Source organism: Chelonia mydas, chromosome 6, assembly GCF_015237465.2.
Source record: "Chelonia mydas isolate rCheMyd1 chromosome 6, rCheMyd1.pri.v2, whole genome shotgun sequence".
Taxonomy (NCBI): Eukaryota; Metazoa; Chordata; order Testudines; family Cheloniidae; genus Chelonia; species Chelonia mydas.
This window is the reverse complement of record NC_051246.2, coordinates 79,744,653-79,760,784: the sequence shown is the minus strand read 5'-3', so window position 1 is coordinate 79,760,784 and position 16,132 is coordinate 79,744,653. Positions and strand designations below refer to the sequence as shown.

Here is a 16,132-nt window from a genome sequence, read left to right as displayed (position 1 = left end):
AGCGAGCAGGAGGGAAACAGTTCTGCATGTATGCCCAGCCCTGGCCCCCAATCCAAGTGTTGGGCAGGCAGGTTCAGCCCAGCTGAATCTAAGTGTGGAGTGGCTAAGTGTGGGGGGATCCAGGTGCGGGGTTAGAAGGTTCTGTGTGGGGCAACTGGAGTGTGGGTGGCTTGGTGGGAGGCATCCGGGGGGGGGGGGGTGTGCGGGGGGAGGGGGGGCAATCTGGATGCACAGGAGCTCTCTGGGGGTTTCTGGGTGCAGGATGAAAGAACTCTGCAGGGGGGTCCAAGTGAAGGTAGTTGGGACTCAGCAGGGGCACGTGGATGTGAGGGGGATGGTGCTCGGTGGGGGGTCTGGGTGCAGGGTGTTCGGGCTCCTGAGGGTGGGGGTTTGAGTGGAGCGGCTCAGCGGGGGTCTGGATGCAGGGGGGTGGAGCTTGGCAGGGGGGTCTGGGTGCAGGGAAGGGTGGGGCTTGGCAGGGTGCAGTTTGGGTGTGGGGTTTCTGGGTGTGGGGCAATGAGGCTCATCGGGAGGGTCTGGGTATGGGGGAGTCTGGATGCAGGGGGGTTGAGTGGACAGGGGAGCAGCTTTCCATACATACAATGGCCCCTTCCCCATTGCTCCTCAGCCACAGGAAACAGAAAATGGGGGGAGGAGAGGTGTGCGGAGCTTCCTGCAGCTGGGGGAGGTTCTGCCTTAGCCCTGGCCACTCCTTACAGGGGAAGAGCAAATCCCATTCCCCCCGCCCCCTCAGCACAGCTGACACCAGCTGTGAAATTAGATGGAAAACCCAGGGAATCACAGACCAGTCATCTTAACTTTGGCACCCAGAAAGATAATGCAGCAAACAATCAAACTATCAATTTGTAAGCACACAGAAGAAAATAAGGTGATAGGTAACAGTCAACATGGATTTCTCAAGAAGAAATCATATCAAGCCAACCTAATATATTTCTTTTACAGGGCAACAAGCCTTGTGTATAGAGGAAAGCAGTAGATGTCATATTTCTCTACTTTAGTAAGGCTTTTGTCTCACATGACTTTCTCATAAACAAACAAGATAAATATAGCCTAGAAGAACCTATTATAAGATGGGTGCACTATGGGTTGGAAAACTGTACTCAGAGAGTAGTTATCAATGGCTCTTAAATGAGCTGCAAGGACATCAAGTGGCTCCCACAGAGATCTGTTCTGGGTCCACTTCTATTCAGTATCTTCATAAATGACTTGCATAGAGTACACTTATAAACTTTGCTGATGATACCAAGGAAGGAGGGGCTGCAAGCACTCTGGAGGAAAAGGTTAGAATTCAAAATGATCTTGACAAACTGGAGATATGGTCTGAAATAAAGAGGATGAAATTCAACAATGACAAATGCAAAGTACCTCACTTAAGGAATAAAGAACTACAAAAACACAAAATGGGAAATGACTGCTTAAGAAGGAATACTGCAGAAAAGGAACTGAAAGTTATAGTGGATCAACCTAAATATGAGCCAACAATGTAATATTGTCACAAAAAAACAAAACATCGTTCTGGGATGTATTAGCACATGGATCTGAAACTCAGATCACCACGAGGGCCACATAAGGACTAGTACATTGGCCCAAGGGCCGCATCACTAAAACCTTTTCATACGATACAAAAGTATAGTCAAAAACGAAAAAAAATGAAGAGTTATATAGTATGCTATTAAAAGTCAATGTATTAACTTTTTAAAAACTGTAATACGAGGAGGGGTTTTAATAAAATATAAACACCTGTAACTATTCCTTATGTGGTCAGTAACATTGATGATGATCTACACTAACAGTCTATCAACACAGCTGTAATGGTAGGAACTTTTTAAAGTAACTATTTATATAAAATACGTTGCCACTTTTAACAAACATTCTTCCCAACTACTCACAGCAAAGAATCATACATGCTGAACTTCATTCCTCAGACTGCTCGTCTAGTCCATGAGGCCCTGCCCCTATCCCGCTCCCTCCCTGCCCCTATTCCAACCCCTTCCCCAAATCCCTGCCCTGCCTCTTCTCCGCCTCCTCCCCTGAGCGCCCCTCCTGGAAAGTTCTAAGCACTGCTGAACAGCTGTTTGGTGGCAGGAAGCGCTGGTAGCTAGGCAGAGGAGCGGGGACGCAGCGCGCTCGGGGAGGGGAGCTTAGCTTAGCTGCCGATGGAATCAGCGCCTATGGCGGGCCACCGGAAATAACTCCAGGGGCCGCATGCGGCCCGTGTGTTTGAGACCCCTGTATTAGCAGGAGTGTTGTAAGCAAGATACACTTCCACTTTACTCAGCACTGAGGCAGCCTCAACTGGACTACTGCATCTAGTTCTGGGCACCACACTTCAGGAAAGATGTGGACAATCTGGAGAAAGTCCAGAGAAGAGCAACAAAAATTATTCAAGGCCTAGAAAACTTGACCTACGAGGAAAGATTGAAAAAATTGGGTTTATTTAGTCTGCAGAAGAGAAAGCTGAGGGGGGAAGACAATAATTCTTCAAGTACGTAACAGGTTGTTAAAAAGGGGAAGGCGATAAATTGTTCCCCTTAACCTCTGAGGACAGGACAAGAAGTAATGGGCTTAAATTGCAGCAAGGGAGATTTAGGTTAGACATTAGGAAAAACTTGCTAACTGTCTGGGTAGTTAAACATTGGAACAAATTACCTAGGTAAGTTGTGGAATCTCCATCATTGGAGGTTTTTTAAGAGAAAGTTAGACAAACACCTGTCAGGGATGGTCTAGATAATATGCAGTCCTGCCTCAGTGTAGTACACTGGACCAGATGACATATTAAGGTCCCTTTCAGTCCTGCATTTCTATGATTCTAAGGAACATCACTGGGCTGCGCTATGCCTTCTTCCTACTCCACGTATGGCTTGAAACAGGAAGCACAGCCCCTTCACAAACCTTTGCTCAGACATTTACAACCACTGGGTATTCTTGAGATCTGATCCAGCGCTCCTTTTCCAGGTCTGTCTTCAACAACTCTCGGTACCAGCCTATTTGTAGCTAGCACGATGCCCCTTCCAGGGAAACGCTATTGCATATATTAAAAGGTGTGGAACGTGTTGTACAGGCTCTCTACACTTGTGTGATTTTTATCCAAAACAAAGAACTTAGAACAGTAAGTCTGAGTAGTTGATAAAGCAATCCTTAGATACCCCATATTCCATCACAGCAGTATTGTGAAGATTATTTAATATATGCAAAGTGTTTTTGTCCTCAGGTGGGAAGGTACTAAGTAAGTACAAAGCATTAAGAGCAGTAGTATGGATAACAGCACTATGGATACCTGGCAGAGAAGACTGAAGAGACAATCAGCTGAAAAAGATTGCTAGTGCTGAGCACAACTCCAGGTTGAGGAGAGATGTGAATGTATGATTCAGCTACATGATGGGCACTTTCTGGTAATACTGAGAATGGTTTTAATGAACTCAAAGTTCAGACAGCTCCAAAAGAGCATTGTTTAGTTGTGTTTGCCTAAAGGGAGTTTTCCTTCACACAATAAATTATGTATTTAATTACAGTGAAATCTTATCTACAATTAGCTGACATTGCTATTACGTGTTTATGACAACTATGATGAAATCTATGTAGCTGTTATTATGGCTAATTATGAAGGTAGAGAAATAATCTTATGAACATAGAAGTTACCATATGGGTCTTTATAATGTATGGTGAATACCAATTATGGACATGTGAAAAAGATTAATTTCTCAAACTGAGATTCTTTTATCCTTACTAAAGATATGCTTCCTGTGATGGCAGATGTAAACTGGGACTCCTATGACGCACCTGGTCCCATTTTGCCTCCCGTGTGATTACTGACATTTCTTTTTTGTAAGAATGGATTAATATAAAATCAAAAGTAACTTCTTGTACTAAAATGGATTATGGAAAACACATTACAATGCTTTCTAATATCTGCATTTCCCCCCAGTTTTTGGCTCCATTTTTTCCTGCAGGGAGAGCATGACTCATTGTCACAGTCGGAAACAAGTAGTTGCAGTGCTAGTGTGGCTATTAATGAGTTAGTTTTAGATGCTAGCAATGGTACAATAACTCCTCACTTAACGTCCTAGTTATGTTCTTGCAAAATGCAACTTTAAGCGAAACGATGTCAGGAGAATCCAATTTCCCCATAAGAATTAATGTAAACGGGGATTGAGGGGCGTTAGGTTCCAGGAAAAAAAATTTCACCAGACAAAAGACATACACACACGTGTGTGTGTATGTATATATATATACACACATACACACACAGATATACAGTATAAGTTTTAAGTAATTTTAAACAATTTAATACTGTACTCACCAATGATGATTGTGAAGCTTGGTTGAGGCAGGGGCGTAGCGGGGTCAGGAGTTTGCCCACTTGCCAGCAGGACCACTGGGTGGGCGGAGGAAGCCCCCACGCCCCAGCCCCACTTCCCGGCAGGAACACCAGCTGGGCGGAACAGAGCAAGCCCCCGTGCCCTGACCCGGTCCCCAGCAAGAGCGCTGGGTGGGCGGAGCGGGGGGAGCCAAGCAGTATTATAAGGGAACATTGCAGGACTTTAAAGGAGTATGTTCTCTAATAGGTCAGCAACCTAATAGTGAAACGCTAACTGGGAGGACTTTAAGTGAGGAGTTACTTTAGTTAGATGCTAGCAAAATTATGAAAGCATCTGTAAGTTCTTTTACGTTCTTAGGTGCAAAGAGCTATGCAAGTGCAAAATATCATCTTTAGTGCCTGATGCCACACACAACTGTTTCTAGCATGAGCACTACTTAATGATTATTTTTATTATTTCAACTGCTTTAGGACCTTAATCAATGATCAAGACCCCACTGTACAAATCACCACAAAGACCGTTCCCGCCCCAGAGAGCTCACAAACTACAATTTAGACAATAAGCAGCAGGTGAATAAACTGACAAATGAGGAAGGAAGGGATAAGAAGGGGAAAAAGAGGCAGAGACATGTGTTTGCATAAATTAGTGCCCACTGATGATTGCTGTGTTGGCTGTTAATCAATACTTGGACCCTTCTGCATAATTAACTGCTAGCAAACCCTATTCCTGACTCTTTGCATAAATGATGAACCATCTCTACCTACCATATGGAACTGCAGAACCACATCATCACCACCACATAGCAAGAGAAAGAAAGATGCACTTACATAGGTTTTGGATAGTTGTGGAGATAGCCAGACAACTGGCTGCGGCGGGAAGAGGAGTGGACTGGTCTGCCTCAGGTGAGAGTGGTTGTATTGGAAGAGAAGAACTAACTAGGGGACAAACTCCATACCACATGATGTGTATATTCTATTTTCCTTTAAAAATGAAGATTTTTATTATTGCAACTGTTTCTTTTTAAAAATATTGGTCTTCCACTGAGTTTGATGGATGAGATAGTCACTTATTGTGGATCTTGGGATGAGACCAAAGTCCAATTTCAGACTTGCAGCCCCATCTGCAAGTGCCACAGGTGAAGACAATTGTAGATGAATGTGTGCTGCTTTTAACTTTGCAGATTACACCTCTCTCCTTGATTGCAGCAATCAGCATGCTCTTAAAATTTTTCGTTCTGAGGTGGCAGAGCTACCACCATTGGGCCTTGTCATGACCTAAGAGTTCCCTAGTCAACATTGACAGACAGGCCTTGAGAGAGTCTTTGTAATGTTTTCTTGGTCTGCCCCTAAAATGAGTTCCAGTCTGCCATTCTCTGTAAAAGACTATCTTCAGTATTCTGTCAGCTATATGGACCACATGACTGCAGCACCTTAGCTGCGCTCTCATTATAAAAGCTTCAATGCCTATGATGTTGCAGCATTCAAGGGCTTTGGTGTTTGGAACCAAATCTTGCCATTTAATTCCCAATATCCACTGTAGACATCATAGGTGGGATTGGTCCAAGTGTTCTATGTGGCATTGATAGCCCACATATCTCAGCCATAGAGGAATCTGGTGATGACGATTGCACAGCAAACATCAATTTTTGTTTGCAGTCTGGCACCGTGTTCATTCCAAAAGATGACACTAAAGTTTACCGAAGGCATTGCTGGCTGCCCCAATGTACTTCCTAATGTTGTTGTCAAATCATTCCATTTGGTGAAGCTACACTGCCTAGGTAGCAGAATTTGTCAACGACCTTGAATGATACACCATCAATAGACACATCTGCCTTTTCTTTTGTAAAGGTGAATAATGTTGGAATCTCTAAGTTTCTGTGGCACAGTCTCCCTTTCCTAAAATCTTAAGTAGAGGCCAGTGATGTTCCTGATCAGCTTGTGGTCTCCATATTTGAAGATCTCCACAGGAATACCAGCTGGATCCACTGCTTCGCCATTTACCACCTGCTTGACAACTTTCCATACTTTACATATGTTCGGTGGAACTGAGAGTTGGTCTTGAACTGAAAAGTTCTTCAAGATCATCAAGTGCTGATGCTGACTGTAGTGTATGGACAGTTCAGAACCTTATTAAAGTGTTCAGCCATCTTTTCAGAATTTGACCACAGTCCTCCTTCAGCAGAGACTCATCCACATTCCATACAGGGGTGATACCATTACACTGCGGGCCACATGCAGTCTTCAGCTCATCAAAAAAAACCATTTCGAGTCTTTTTGGTCTGCTGGTGATTGAAGCTGTTCGGCTTTCGTTTTCCACCAGCTGTTCTTCATATGGGGAAGCTTAGCTTGCATGTTATATTTTAAACAGCTCGTTAACTACACAATACATTGTTCTACACTTTCTCCCACATACCTAGCACAAATTTTTTTTAAAAAAATAACTCTTGTATGAAGAGAGGCCACTGCTGAGAAATGTTAAACTTCTTTAGTCCACCGATGGACAACTTCCAGCTGTGTTACCCCAGTAACTGCTGCATTGATACTATTGTACTTGAAGACACCCAAATAATATATCAGTGTTGGTTGTGTGTTTTTTTTTTTTAAAACATAAAAACAGTTCTTGCTCCTTCCTCCAAATAACTCTTGCCAGCAATAAAATTTGATTCCTTACCACCATTTTGTTTCTATCCATCGCACTCATATATTTGCTAATACAAAGGGAGTTTTGAGTGATTGTGTTGCAGGAAGCTTTTTTAATTAAAAAAAGGAATCACTTCCACCCTGCCTCACTGATCTAAAAAGCTACAGGGACTATGGAAACCAGTGTAAGATAAGAGGAGGTACATCAAATTTTAGCCTACCCATCTCAAAAGCATCCCCTGAATGGGTTATTTTCTACAGTGAATTACATTTTAGATGCATGCTTTCCAAAATTTATAAGCCTGCTTACCTGTCTGTAGTGGCGTGTACTCTGTATCATGTGCATATACATGTTGTACACAAAGTTAGCCATCTGAGGCATGTTCTTTATAACATGTACTTGGTGAGAAGGTCTTTCTCCATTCTAGGGGAAAAATAAGAACAGTTAACGTTCAGTAATACAGAAACACCACAATGGATCTTCAGACAGGTGCTTTTCCCATGTTAGGGAAGACATGGAAAAGCACTAAAGTGAAATTAAATGTATTTTAAACAAGACTGTGTGGAGGGAAGGGGACTAGGTTCTTGTCTAGATATGCAGCTCCTATAAATAATGGAGCGTTATCTATCTATGCATCAAGAGAAAGATGCATCATTTGATTTGAAAAATTTGTAAAGGCATAGGCAAAAAAATTACAAAAATAGTCACCTTAAAAACACCTTTATTTTTTTACATGCGCATATTGCTATAGGGGCTCAAAGTCCCATTGCTATGCAGCATCAACTGTTTCATTTAATTTACGGTAGCAATATTAACCTACAGGTTCGGAACATTAACCTCTTGATTCCAAGATACCAAAGTGGCCACTTGCAAAAGGAGGAACAAACACCATTATAATCTAGAAGCACAGACTAAAATTCCACTGTTTTATTTGTAACTTCTATCCTATCATTCCAGGAAAATACATCTATTAGATTCTAGATATCTCAATTCAATATATGTGCCACAATCACACAAAAAGAATTCAAGTAAAAGACAGTGATGATTAATAGATTAAACAATACTTCTCAATATGTTGTGTCAAATGTTCAATGTATACTTCTCTTATTAAGAAGCCGTGTGTTTTATTTCAGAAAATTTATATGACTCCTTGTAGTGGTTTTAGCTGGAACAAAATATACAACATACTGTACTCATTGTACTGAAGTGTTTAATGTAAAATAAAATATATCGTAGATTCACAGTGTTGCACAAAAAAGCTCAATAAGAAAACATGCACAACTGAACCAAATTATGCCTATAACTAAAATACAAACAATTCAATTAATGACAGTTGGTGCAACATGGCAAATTCCTGGGCCATAATTATCCAAATGACATTTGTCTGTAATGAGTAAGCTTTGCAATCCTGTCTCTTTTACTATGCACCCAGTGAAGAAAGTGGACTGTAACACACTATTCTATGTAGTACAATTTAGAACAGATGTGCTTACCTGTCTGATCGTTGGAAAATACTCTGAGGGAATTATATGCAGTTGAAGGGGTCGAGCTGCGAGTTGGCTGAAAGCTGGAGTTAGCTCAAAGCAGTTCTGGAACAGGGATACTCTTGCAAAGATATAAAGCCCAAGCCGGGCTCTTGACATAGCAACCACTAGACGTCTGACATCCCTTCAGGAAACAAAACATCAAATAGATCATGGTCTCTTTACTACCTACAGTGCTTTGATTGCCACTGAAATGTCTTCATAGAACATTAATCTCACAGCCACACATAATTAAAGGGCATATACAGCATTAGGAAATCTGTAGATATAAGGGAATATCTTTCTCAGTTTTTTCAAGTTTATTCTAGTATTTACAGTAAAGGTTTACATTCGAGCTCATGTACAGTAACAAGATGTTTCTACAAAACTGTGTCCATCTTTTTCCTCCAAAGGCTCTTTTTTCCTCCACAGCTGAAGTGCAGATAATCTAAAACGTGCACATCAGAAGGGAACGTCACAAAGGCCAAACACCTCTCAGATACAAATCAAGCCCAGACAAGACCATTTTCTCAAGATTATTTCAAGCCTTTACTTGAACTAGCATTGCATTCCCTACTATTTTAATAAGGTAATATTAAGTTCACTGTACCTGCAATAATATGTACAAATTACAGTATTTAGATAAAACCCAATAGTGAAGGGCAAAGTGGCTGTGAAGTGGGTACCAGATAGCTATATATGGAATTGGTTTTGAGCTTCTTTCAATAAGTCACATTAAACTTTGTTACTACATAATTTGTACATGTAATATGGACAGTCCTTACCAGAAATTCTGCTCTGGTAAAATTAGGCAAAGTGAATTATGCATTTTCATGTATTTGTGAAGTTATTTTCTTACATACCTAAGATGACCAACAGCTTTGGTTCGCACTAATGAAAGGATAATATAATCATTTTGTTGACCTTGAAATCTGTCTACAGTTGTCACCTAAAAGGTAAAAAGAAAGATAAATTAAGATTAACTCATCTACTGTATCTTCCAAAAAATATTTGGATTTCTAAATTGTTCTTAATACCTTTGGAATTGTAGAAGCAAACTGGCCTCCTGCAGCAAAAAGTTTCATGCTAAATTGATGCTGAAAGTTGACATGACTTGGGGAGAGGGGAAGAGCATGCCTTATCTCTCTCTGTTATGGTTCATTTCTTACCACTGCCTGAAAAACATCAACCTTTATGGGCTGGAACTATGCCAGACACCACCCCCCTCCTTTTTTTTTTTTTTTAACTAGAAAGATTGCAGTGGCTTGAAGACTATGAAAGTATGCAAAACAAAAATCAAGGAAAGTATCAATAATATTTGTATTTAGCTCTGATTCAGAGACGAGGCGACTACCTGCAATTTCCAAAGAAATTAAGAGGAGTTGAACACCTTTAACATTCACTGATGTCTTCTTAAATGTTGGAATACTACTTCTAAGGGGAGACCCATAAAATCAGCCTCATAAGCTTCCAGCTATCCTTGGTGGTTACTGGCAAGCGAAAACAAACTTAAGTATTTGGGGCTGAATCTATGTTCTTTTACATTTAGCCTGCTGTTAACCATTTTCCTCATATAGTTTTGACATCTGCCATTTAAAGTTCACTGTCACTCAGCTGACCAGCTAACATATCAATTCTAATTGAGCAGCAACAACTGTTAAACAATGGATCTCCGACACTCACCTCTCTATCTTACTTGTTAAGACTAAGTCAAAAGTCACCACTCCCTTGTTGGCAGCAAAACAAGCTTTTGTTTGAGGTATCAAATTACTTCTCAGCCCTATATCTACATGCTCCGTTCAACCAACTAACATTGGGGTAATATTACCAGCAGATTTTGCTATGGCATCACTCTCTTAATACATCAAAAAGCTCATCATAGCCTAAAATCCTGCAACAGCTATTCCAAGGGAAATTCAGTGCCCCTTTTGCAGAAATTAGTGTTGTGCATGCAGAATTTCCTTTTCCCCATAGAAATGGGCTGCAGTGCTGCTGGCTGCCACTAGAGGCCGCTGTGGAGGGGGGGGAGAAGAAGGGAAGAGATGGGTGTCTGGGCTGGGGCGGCCACAGCTGGGCTCTGGTGGGGAAGGGGATGGGTGCCTGGGCTCCGGGGTGTACGTGTGGTATCTGGGCAAGAGGGGGCCCTGTGGCTGCACTCTAGGAGGAAGGGGGGTTGGGTGTATTGGGTGTGGGGGCATCGTGGCTGGGCTCCGGGGGGTTGTGGGTGTCTGGTCCCCGAGCTGGGCTCTGGAGGCATGGGGAAGAGGGCAGAAAACAGGGACTGGGTTGTCATAGGGGTTTCTTTAACTTTCTACTCCTGGGAGAACTTGTGAGTGTGTCTGTATTGTTACAGACATACTCGCTGACAGGTATTTTGAAATAAATTACCAAAATAATTGAAGTGTGTGTGATTAGTAGTGTTATTTTGACAAATAAAATTTGCAGAATTTTAAAATATTGTGAGCAGAATTTTTATTTTTTTGGTGCAAAATGCCCCTAGGAGTAAACGGACTCCTACAATTATGTTAGTATTTCTGTTAATTAGGATGTTTAACCAGATATTTCACCAAGTGGGCACCTACACTCTGGAAAGATCTTTTGTTAGTAATTCTGGTCTTTCTGTTGTGTAACACTGCTAGCCATCTAATTTATCCTTCCTGTATAGCTTGCAACCTGGGAGCACCATATTTCATTTAGTTATACAGCCTACGCAAGAGTCCAAATAAACAAAAGTAAGCAAAAAAATTAATGTACTGTTGAGTAACATCTTGGGAACAGTGGTCTATCCACAGTATCCCAGTGAATATAACATTTGTAGTCATCAAAGAACTCATCATGTAGATACTGGTGAAACTATATAATTATATTGTTTTGTAATTTATAATTCTAAAAAGTCAGAGAATGATCAGTTATTTTGAAAATTACCTTGTTTGGTCGGCCTATAATTGGGTTAGTCCCACAACGCTGATTAATGATATCCCGGATCAGGTGCTTTTGTCCATTATAGGTTGTCAGAATACTTATTTTGTCGGCAGGGTAACCAAGCAGGCACATGTACATGAAGAGTGCTACAACATACTCTGCTTCACCAAGATTCTGCATTTTAAAAGGAAAATAAAATGTTAGTTGGCTCATTTGTGCCTCTGACTTTGGAAGTGAGTTGACACTACTGAGGCATCCTGGTGCATTCAGAAGACACACTGGAAAAGAAGCTAATTGTAGAAAAAAAGAGGAATGAACCACAGATAGCCTTAGGTTTCATCCATCTAATTTAGTTTTCTAAAGGCATTGCTGAAAATCCCTAAGTTACCATATTATTGTTAACTGATGTTTCTGTGGTTACAACTGCTGATGCGCTGAGCAATTAAAAATACATAAATCGAATAAAAATTCTTCTGTGACTATGGGTGTATGAGACGAATCAAGGAAATATTTACATGAAAAGCTTAATGCTACTAAGCTATGTGTAAATATGCTTAATTAGTCCCACCTACCAATAACTTCTTCGAAATGCTCAAATACTCTTAGTTCATTTCAATGTAGGATTAAAACTGAAGTTATCAGAAGTCCTTGAATCAGGGACTGTGTCTTGCTTTGTACAGTGGGGTCCTGATCGGGACCTTTGAGTACTACAATATACAAACTAATTTTTCATTTCTTCCTCACGGGAGACAATGTGAAGTTACACCTCCTATTTATACTGCCTCAAAAGCATGGAATCATAGTATACAGATACCTCTAATTAAGTAAGTATCATAGTTTTGAATAAGTTTTACGGCTGAGATTTTTCAAAAGTGCTTAGCAGTGATTTAACTCTGATCCTACTGAAGCCATTGGTAAAACTCCCACTGACTTCATTGGCAGCAGAACTAATCTAATGCTGAGGATGTTTGAAAATCCCACCCTCAACCATTCATCCAAAGAACATTATATTACAATTTCAAATTGTTATATTTATATAAATACAGGCTGCAACTCGTCCCTCTTTTCCCTGTTTCATTTCTGATTTACTTGGTTGAATTTATTGCTACAAATACTAGAACACTTTACTCATGGTCTACAAATTCTGGTCACCGTTAAGTCTATACAAAAAGACATACTCTTACATTCATGAACACAAATAGCATTCTGAAAGCCATATTCACCACTGGCTATTAACAAACCTTGAATCACCAATTACACATTCCATGTGCTATAAATACGCACACAGTGTGTACAAAAACCTCACATTAAAAAAAAATATCAGAAATTACATGGAAAGGATAAAAACTACTATGATGAGAAAGCGTCTACATTTTTTATTATATCTTCCACAAACTACAGAACAATTAAGTTCTTATGAATAAAGAAAATGAAGGGAAGCTGGTGTTATAGCAGTGATATATTCACTATACCTGAATATTGGTTTAATTTTTAAAAAAGTAAAAGAAGACTTCAGCCATAGTCTACAAACATCTTTATACACCTTAGAAAAATTAAAAGATTCAAAAATAAAATCTTCACAGACACATATTCTTGAAAATCCTTACCTGTGTAAATTATATCCAAGACTTACACAATAGGAACCATAACATAAGAGCCTATTTTTGTACATCTGTACCACAGTTTTTAATACAAAGCTTTAGGTAAGAAAGGAACAAAGAGTTGATGGTGTGGGGCATTTGATTTTCAGTGCAATAGAGGATGCACATGTGATTAATGGGGCCAGATGAAGACTGCGCTTTATCTAAGCTGGTTGTTGGCTGCAGTATAGCATTTGACATAATTGAATTGTGAATTTCCTAGTGTTTTAATGTTTGCTTTGGTGGTGGTTATACTTGAGCAGCCTGAACTGTTACACAACATTGTGCTGAAATACACATATCCATGCACACAATATACACATAGTACAGTTTGATCCTTTTGTGAAGTCTTGTTTGGGAAAACATTTTTTGGAACACTATATACAGATCAATAAAAACTGTGACTCTTCCAGTCTGGACGTGTATCTCAAAGCAAATCCTCCTTCTTCCAAGGACAGAGAAGCTCTGTCACATATTTTAATGATGAAGCATATTTTAATGATAAACAGGATTATAATTGGCTGTAATTGGCACTGGTACAAAAAACTATTTATCTGCAACAAAATATGCAGTCAACAACAAAAAAGGTGAAATTACTTCTACTTTTGGGGGGTCGGGAGGGAGAATCAAGGAAAATCATAGTTCAGTGTAAGAGGCAAAAACCACAGAATTATAATTTTATGACCTCCATAACTAGATAATCACAAGGACTGATCATTAAAAACTGATTTCCACTGTGTATGCAAAAATATAAAAAACATGTTAATGCTCCGAAAGCTTACTTAACTTCAGTTAAAGAAATCAATATTCCATCTTCATTTCTTTCCAGATTTAATAAGACACAATGCTGTATTTCTAATAGGGCACTGAATCTCTATTCTTACCTGGTAGAAATAAGGATTGGGTTCAGACTCTCCCACACCATGGAAATCTTCTACATTTATAAGCTGGAAATCATACAGAAATCCAGCGTTTGCGGTTCTGAACTCTGGCAGAAGTTGCACATGAGGCAGATTACCCAGATTCTTATAACGCCAGTTGTAGAGGTTACACAAGCTTTCAGAAAAACAAAAACAAAAACAGTAAGAGGAGCTTGAACTCCTTCCTGGCACAGATGAAAAATATTTCTGAAAAGTCACATGCAAACCAGATAGATACAATCATGTTTCTGTTTTTCTCATTACTATGCCTTGCTTTTCAAAGGTTGCCTGGTATTTTTATTTTAAAGTTTTTTGCTTCCTTTTCCACAGTAGGAAACTTGGGGTCTCACTTCTCTCTGTTTAACGGGAGGAATATGGCAAGGTATTTGGAGGATGTGAATGGTGATATCGCACATGGCTGTAGTCTGAACTACAATTCTCCCTTCCTTCAACTGAGGGGGCAGGAGATCATGGACATATCTTGCCAAGATCCTCCTGATAGAGAGTGATGTGAGGACCTGACATTCCCATTTTACAAATGGAGAATGGAGGCAGAGACACACTAATGGCAAAATTTTCAAAAGTGTTTTTAAGTCCCATTTTCAGAAGCGACAGACATTTCGGAGCCTAAGTCCCAATTAAAGTCAACAAGTCTTATGCTGTTAAGTGCAAGTAACTTATGAAAACAGGACTGAAAAAACACCTTTGAAAATTTTGCTTTAAGTAACCTCCCAGAGGTCGCACAGGAAGACTGTGGGGGAGCAGAAAATTAAACTCTGGTCTTTTGAATGCCAGGCTAATGCCCTAACCTTTGGATCATCCTTCCTTCTGAACCAACCTCTTCCAAGTGCAAAAGACTATCTCTCTCTTACTGCAAATACTAAAGGCAGTTAGGTTCATCCATGGGGATTGAACGTGCCCAATCTACCTTTATACAGAGACATATGAAAATACTAAATTATTAGTAGATTAAATATAATTTAATGATGATACTTGGGGGCCTTGAAAAGACCATGGTATAGGGAATTGGAAACTACCTCAGATGGGGCAGACTGAGGAGGAGAAGCCAGTCTCAGAAATGAGGTAACATATGTTCCATTCTGGATTCTGATGGCTCCCGCAGTCTGAAACAGTTGGGATGAAACTACAACAAGAAAAATTGGTAGGAAAGAAGGAAAAAGAAGAATGTTCTTCCACCTCCTCCTCTAAAATTAGTCTATTTTCAGTACACTGCTGAGAGCACCTTCCTGCCAAAGGATGTTTCTGCAAAGGAATGCAGGTCAAGCCTGTGGGGCTTTTATAAGAGTGTTGAGAGATGACCAGGTGACAGCTTTACAGATTTCCTTTGTGGCGGCTGATGCCCTTTCTGGCCAGGATGTTAACGTGAATGTACTGAGTGGGCTCTTACCCCCTCTGGAATCAGTTTATCTGTAGCTGAATACACTGCTGATATAGAACTTGATCCACCTAGCCAGGATTGGATTAGATCAGGGGTCTTCAAACTTTTTGAATCGCACACCCCCAGGGCCAGCTCTGGGGAAGCAAAAAAAAAAAAAAAAGAAAAAAGCTGCCGCCGAAGAACCAGTGCTGCTGCCGCCGTGCCAGTGGCACTCCTTCGGCGGCGCTCCTCCTGCCGTGCACCCCCACGGATGGTCTGACGTATCCCCTAGGGTGCACGCACTCCACTTTGGAGACCACTGGTTTAGATGCTTCAGACCCAGGTATGAAAATAAAAGAAAACAAAGATGTTTTCCTATATGGATAGGCTCCACTAATTTACATTTTTACATATTAAATGATTTTTCTTTTGGATATTGAGGCTTTGAGTAAAATGAATGTCTAGTGGAAAGGGCACAGGAATGAGACTCAGGATCTATTCCCGGCTTTGCCAAGGGCCTGCTGGATGATCTCGGACAAATGACTTCACCTCGATCAGTTTCTCCATCCATAAAATGCGGATAACACTGACCTCCTGTGTAAAGCACTTTAGAGAGCTACTGATGGAAAGCACTACATAAGAGCTAGGTATTATTTTTATTAATAAGGCAGAATTATTTCCTGTCAGGAAGAAGTAATCTTGATACAAATGACTCTGGAGAACGAACAACAGTGTTGGTCCTGTGGAAGATGCAGTAAGCCTCGCGTCT

At 40.5% G+C, this 16,132-nt stretch overlaps 1 protein-coding gene across 3 annotated transcripts in view; it reads right to left on the bottom strand.

Moving 5' to 3' along the window:
- The window catches only part of AQR (aquarius intron-binding spliceosomal factor), a 108,121-nt gene that overhangs the window by 3,458 nt on the left and 88,531 nt on the right, over positions 1–16,132 (bottom strand). For all 3 annotated transcript variants that reach the window (XM_007069393.4, XM_027831515.3, XM_037900523.2), the window contains 5 exons: positions 13,950–14,121; positions 11,429–11,599; positions 9,367–9,452; positions 8,474–8,648; positions 7,290–7,403 (listed from right to left, as the gene is read on the bottom strand). In XM_007069393.4, the coding sequence (XP_007069455.2) occupies positions 7,290–7,403; positions 8,474–8,648; positions 9,367–9,452; positions 11,429–11,599; positions 13,950–14,121 (718 nt within the window). The remainder of the gene's footprint in view (positions 1–7,289; positions 7,404–8,473; positions 8,649–9,366; positions 9,453–11,428; positions 11,600–13,949; positions 14,122–16,132) is intronic.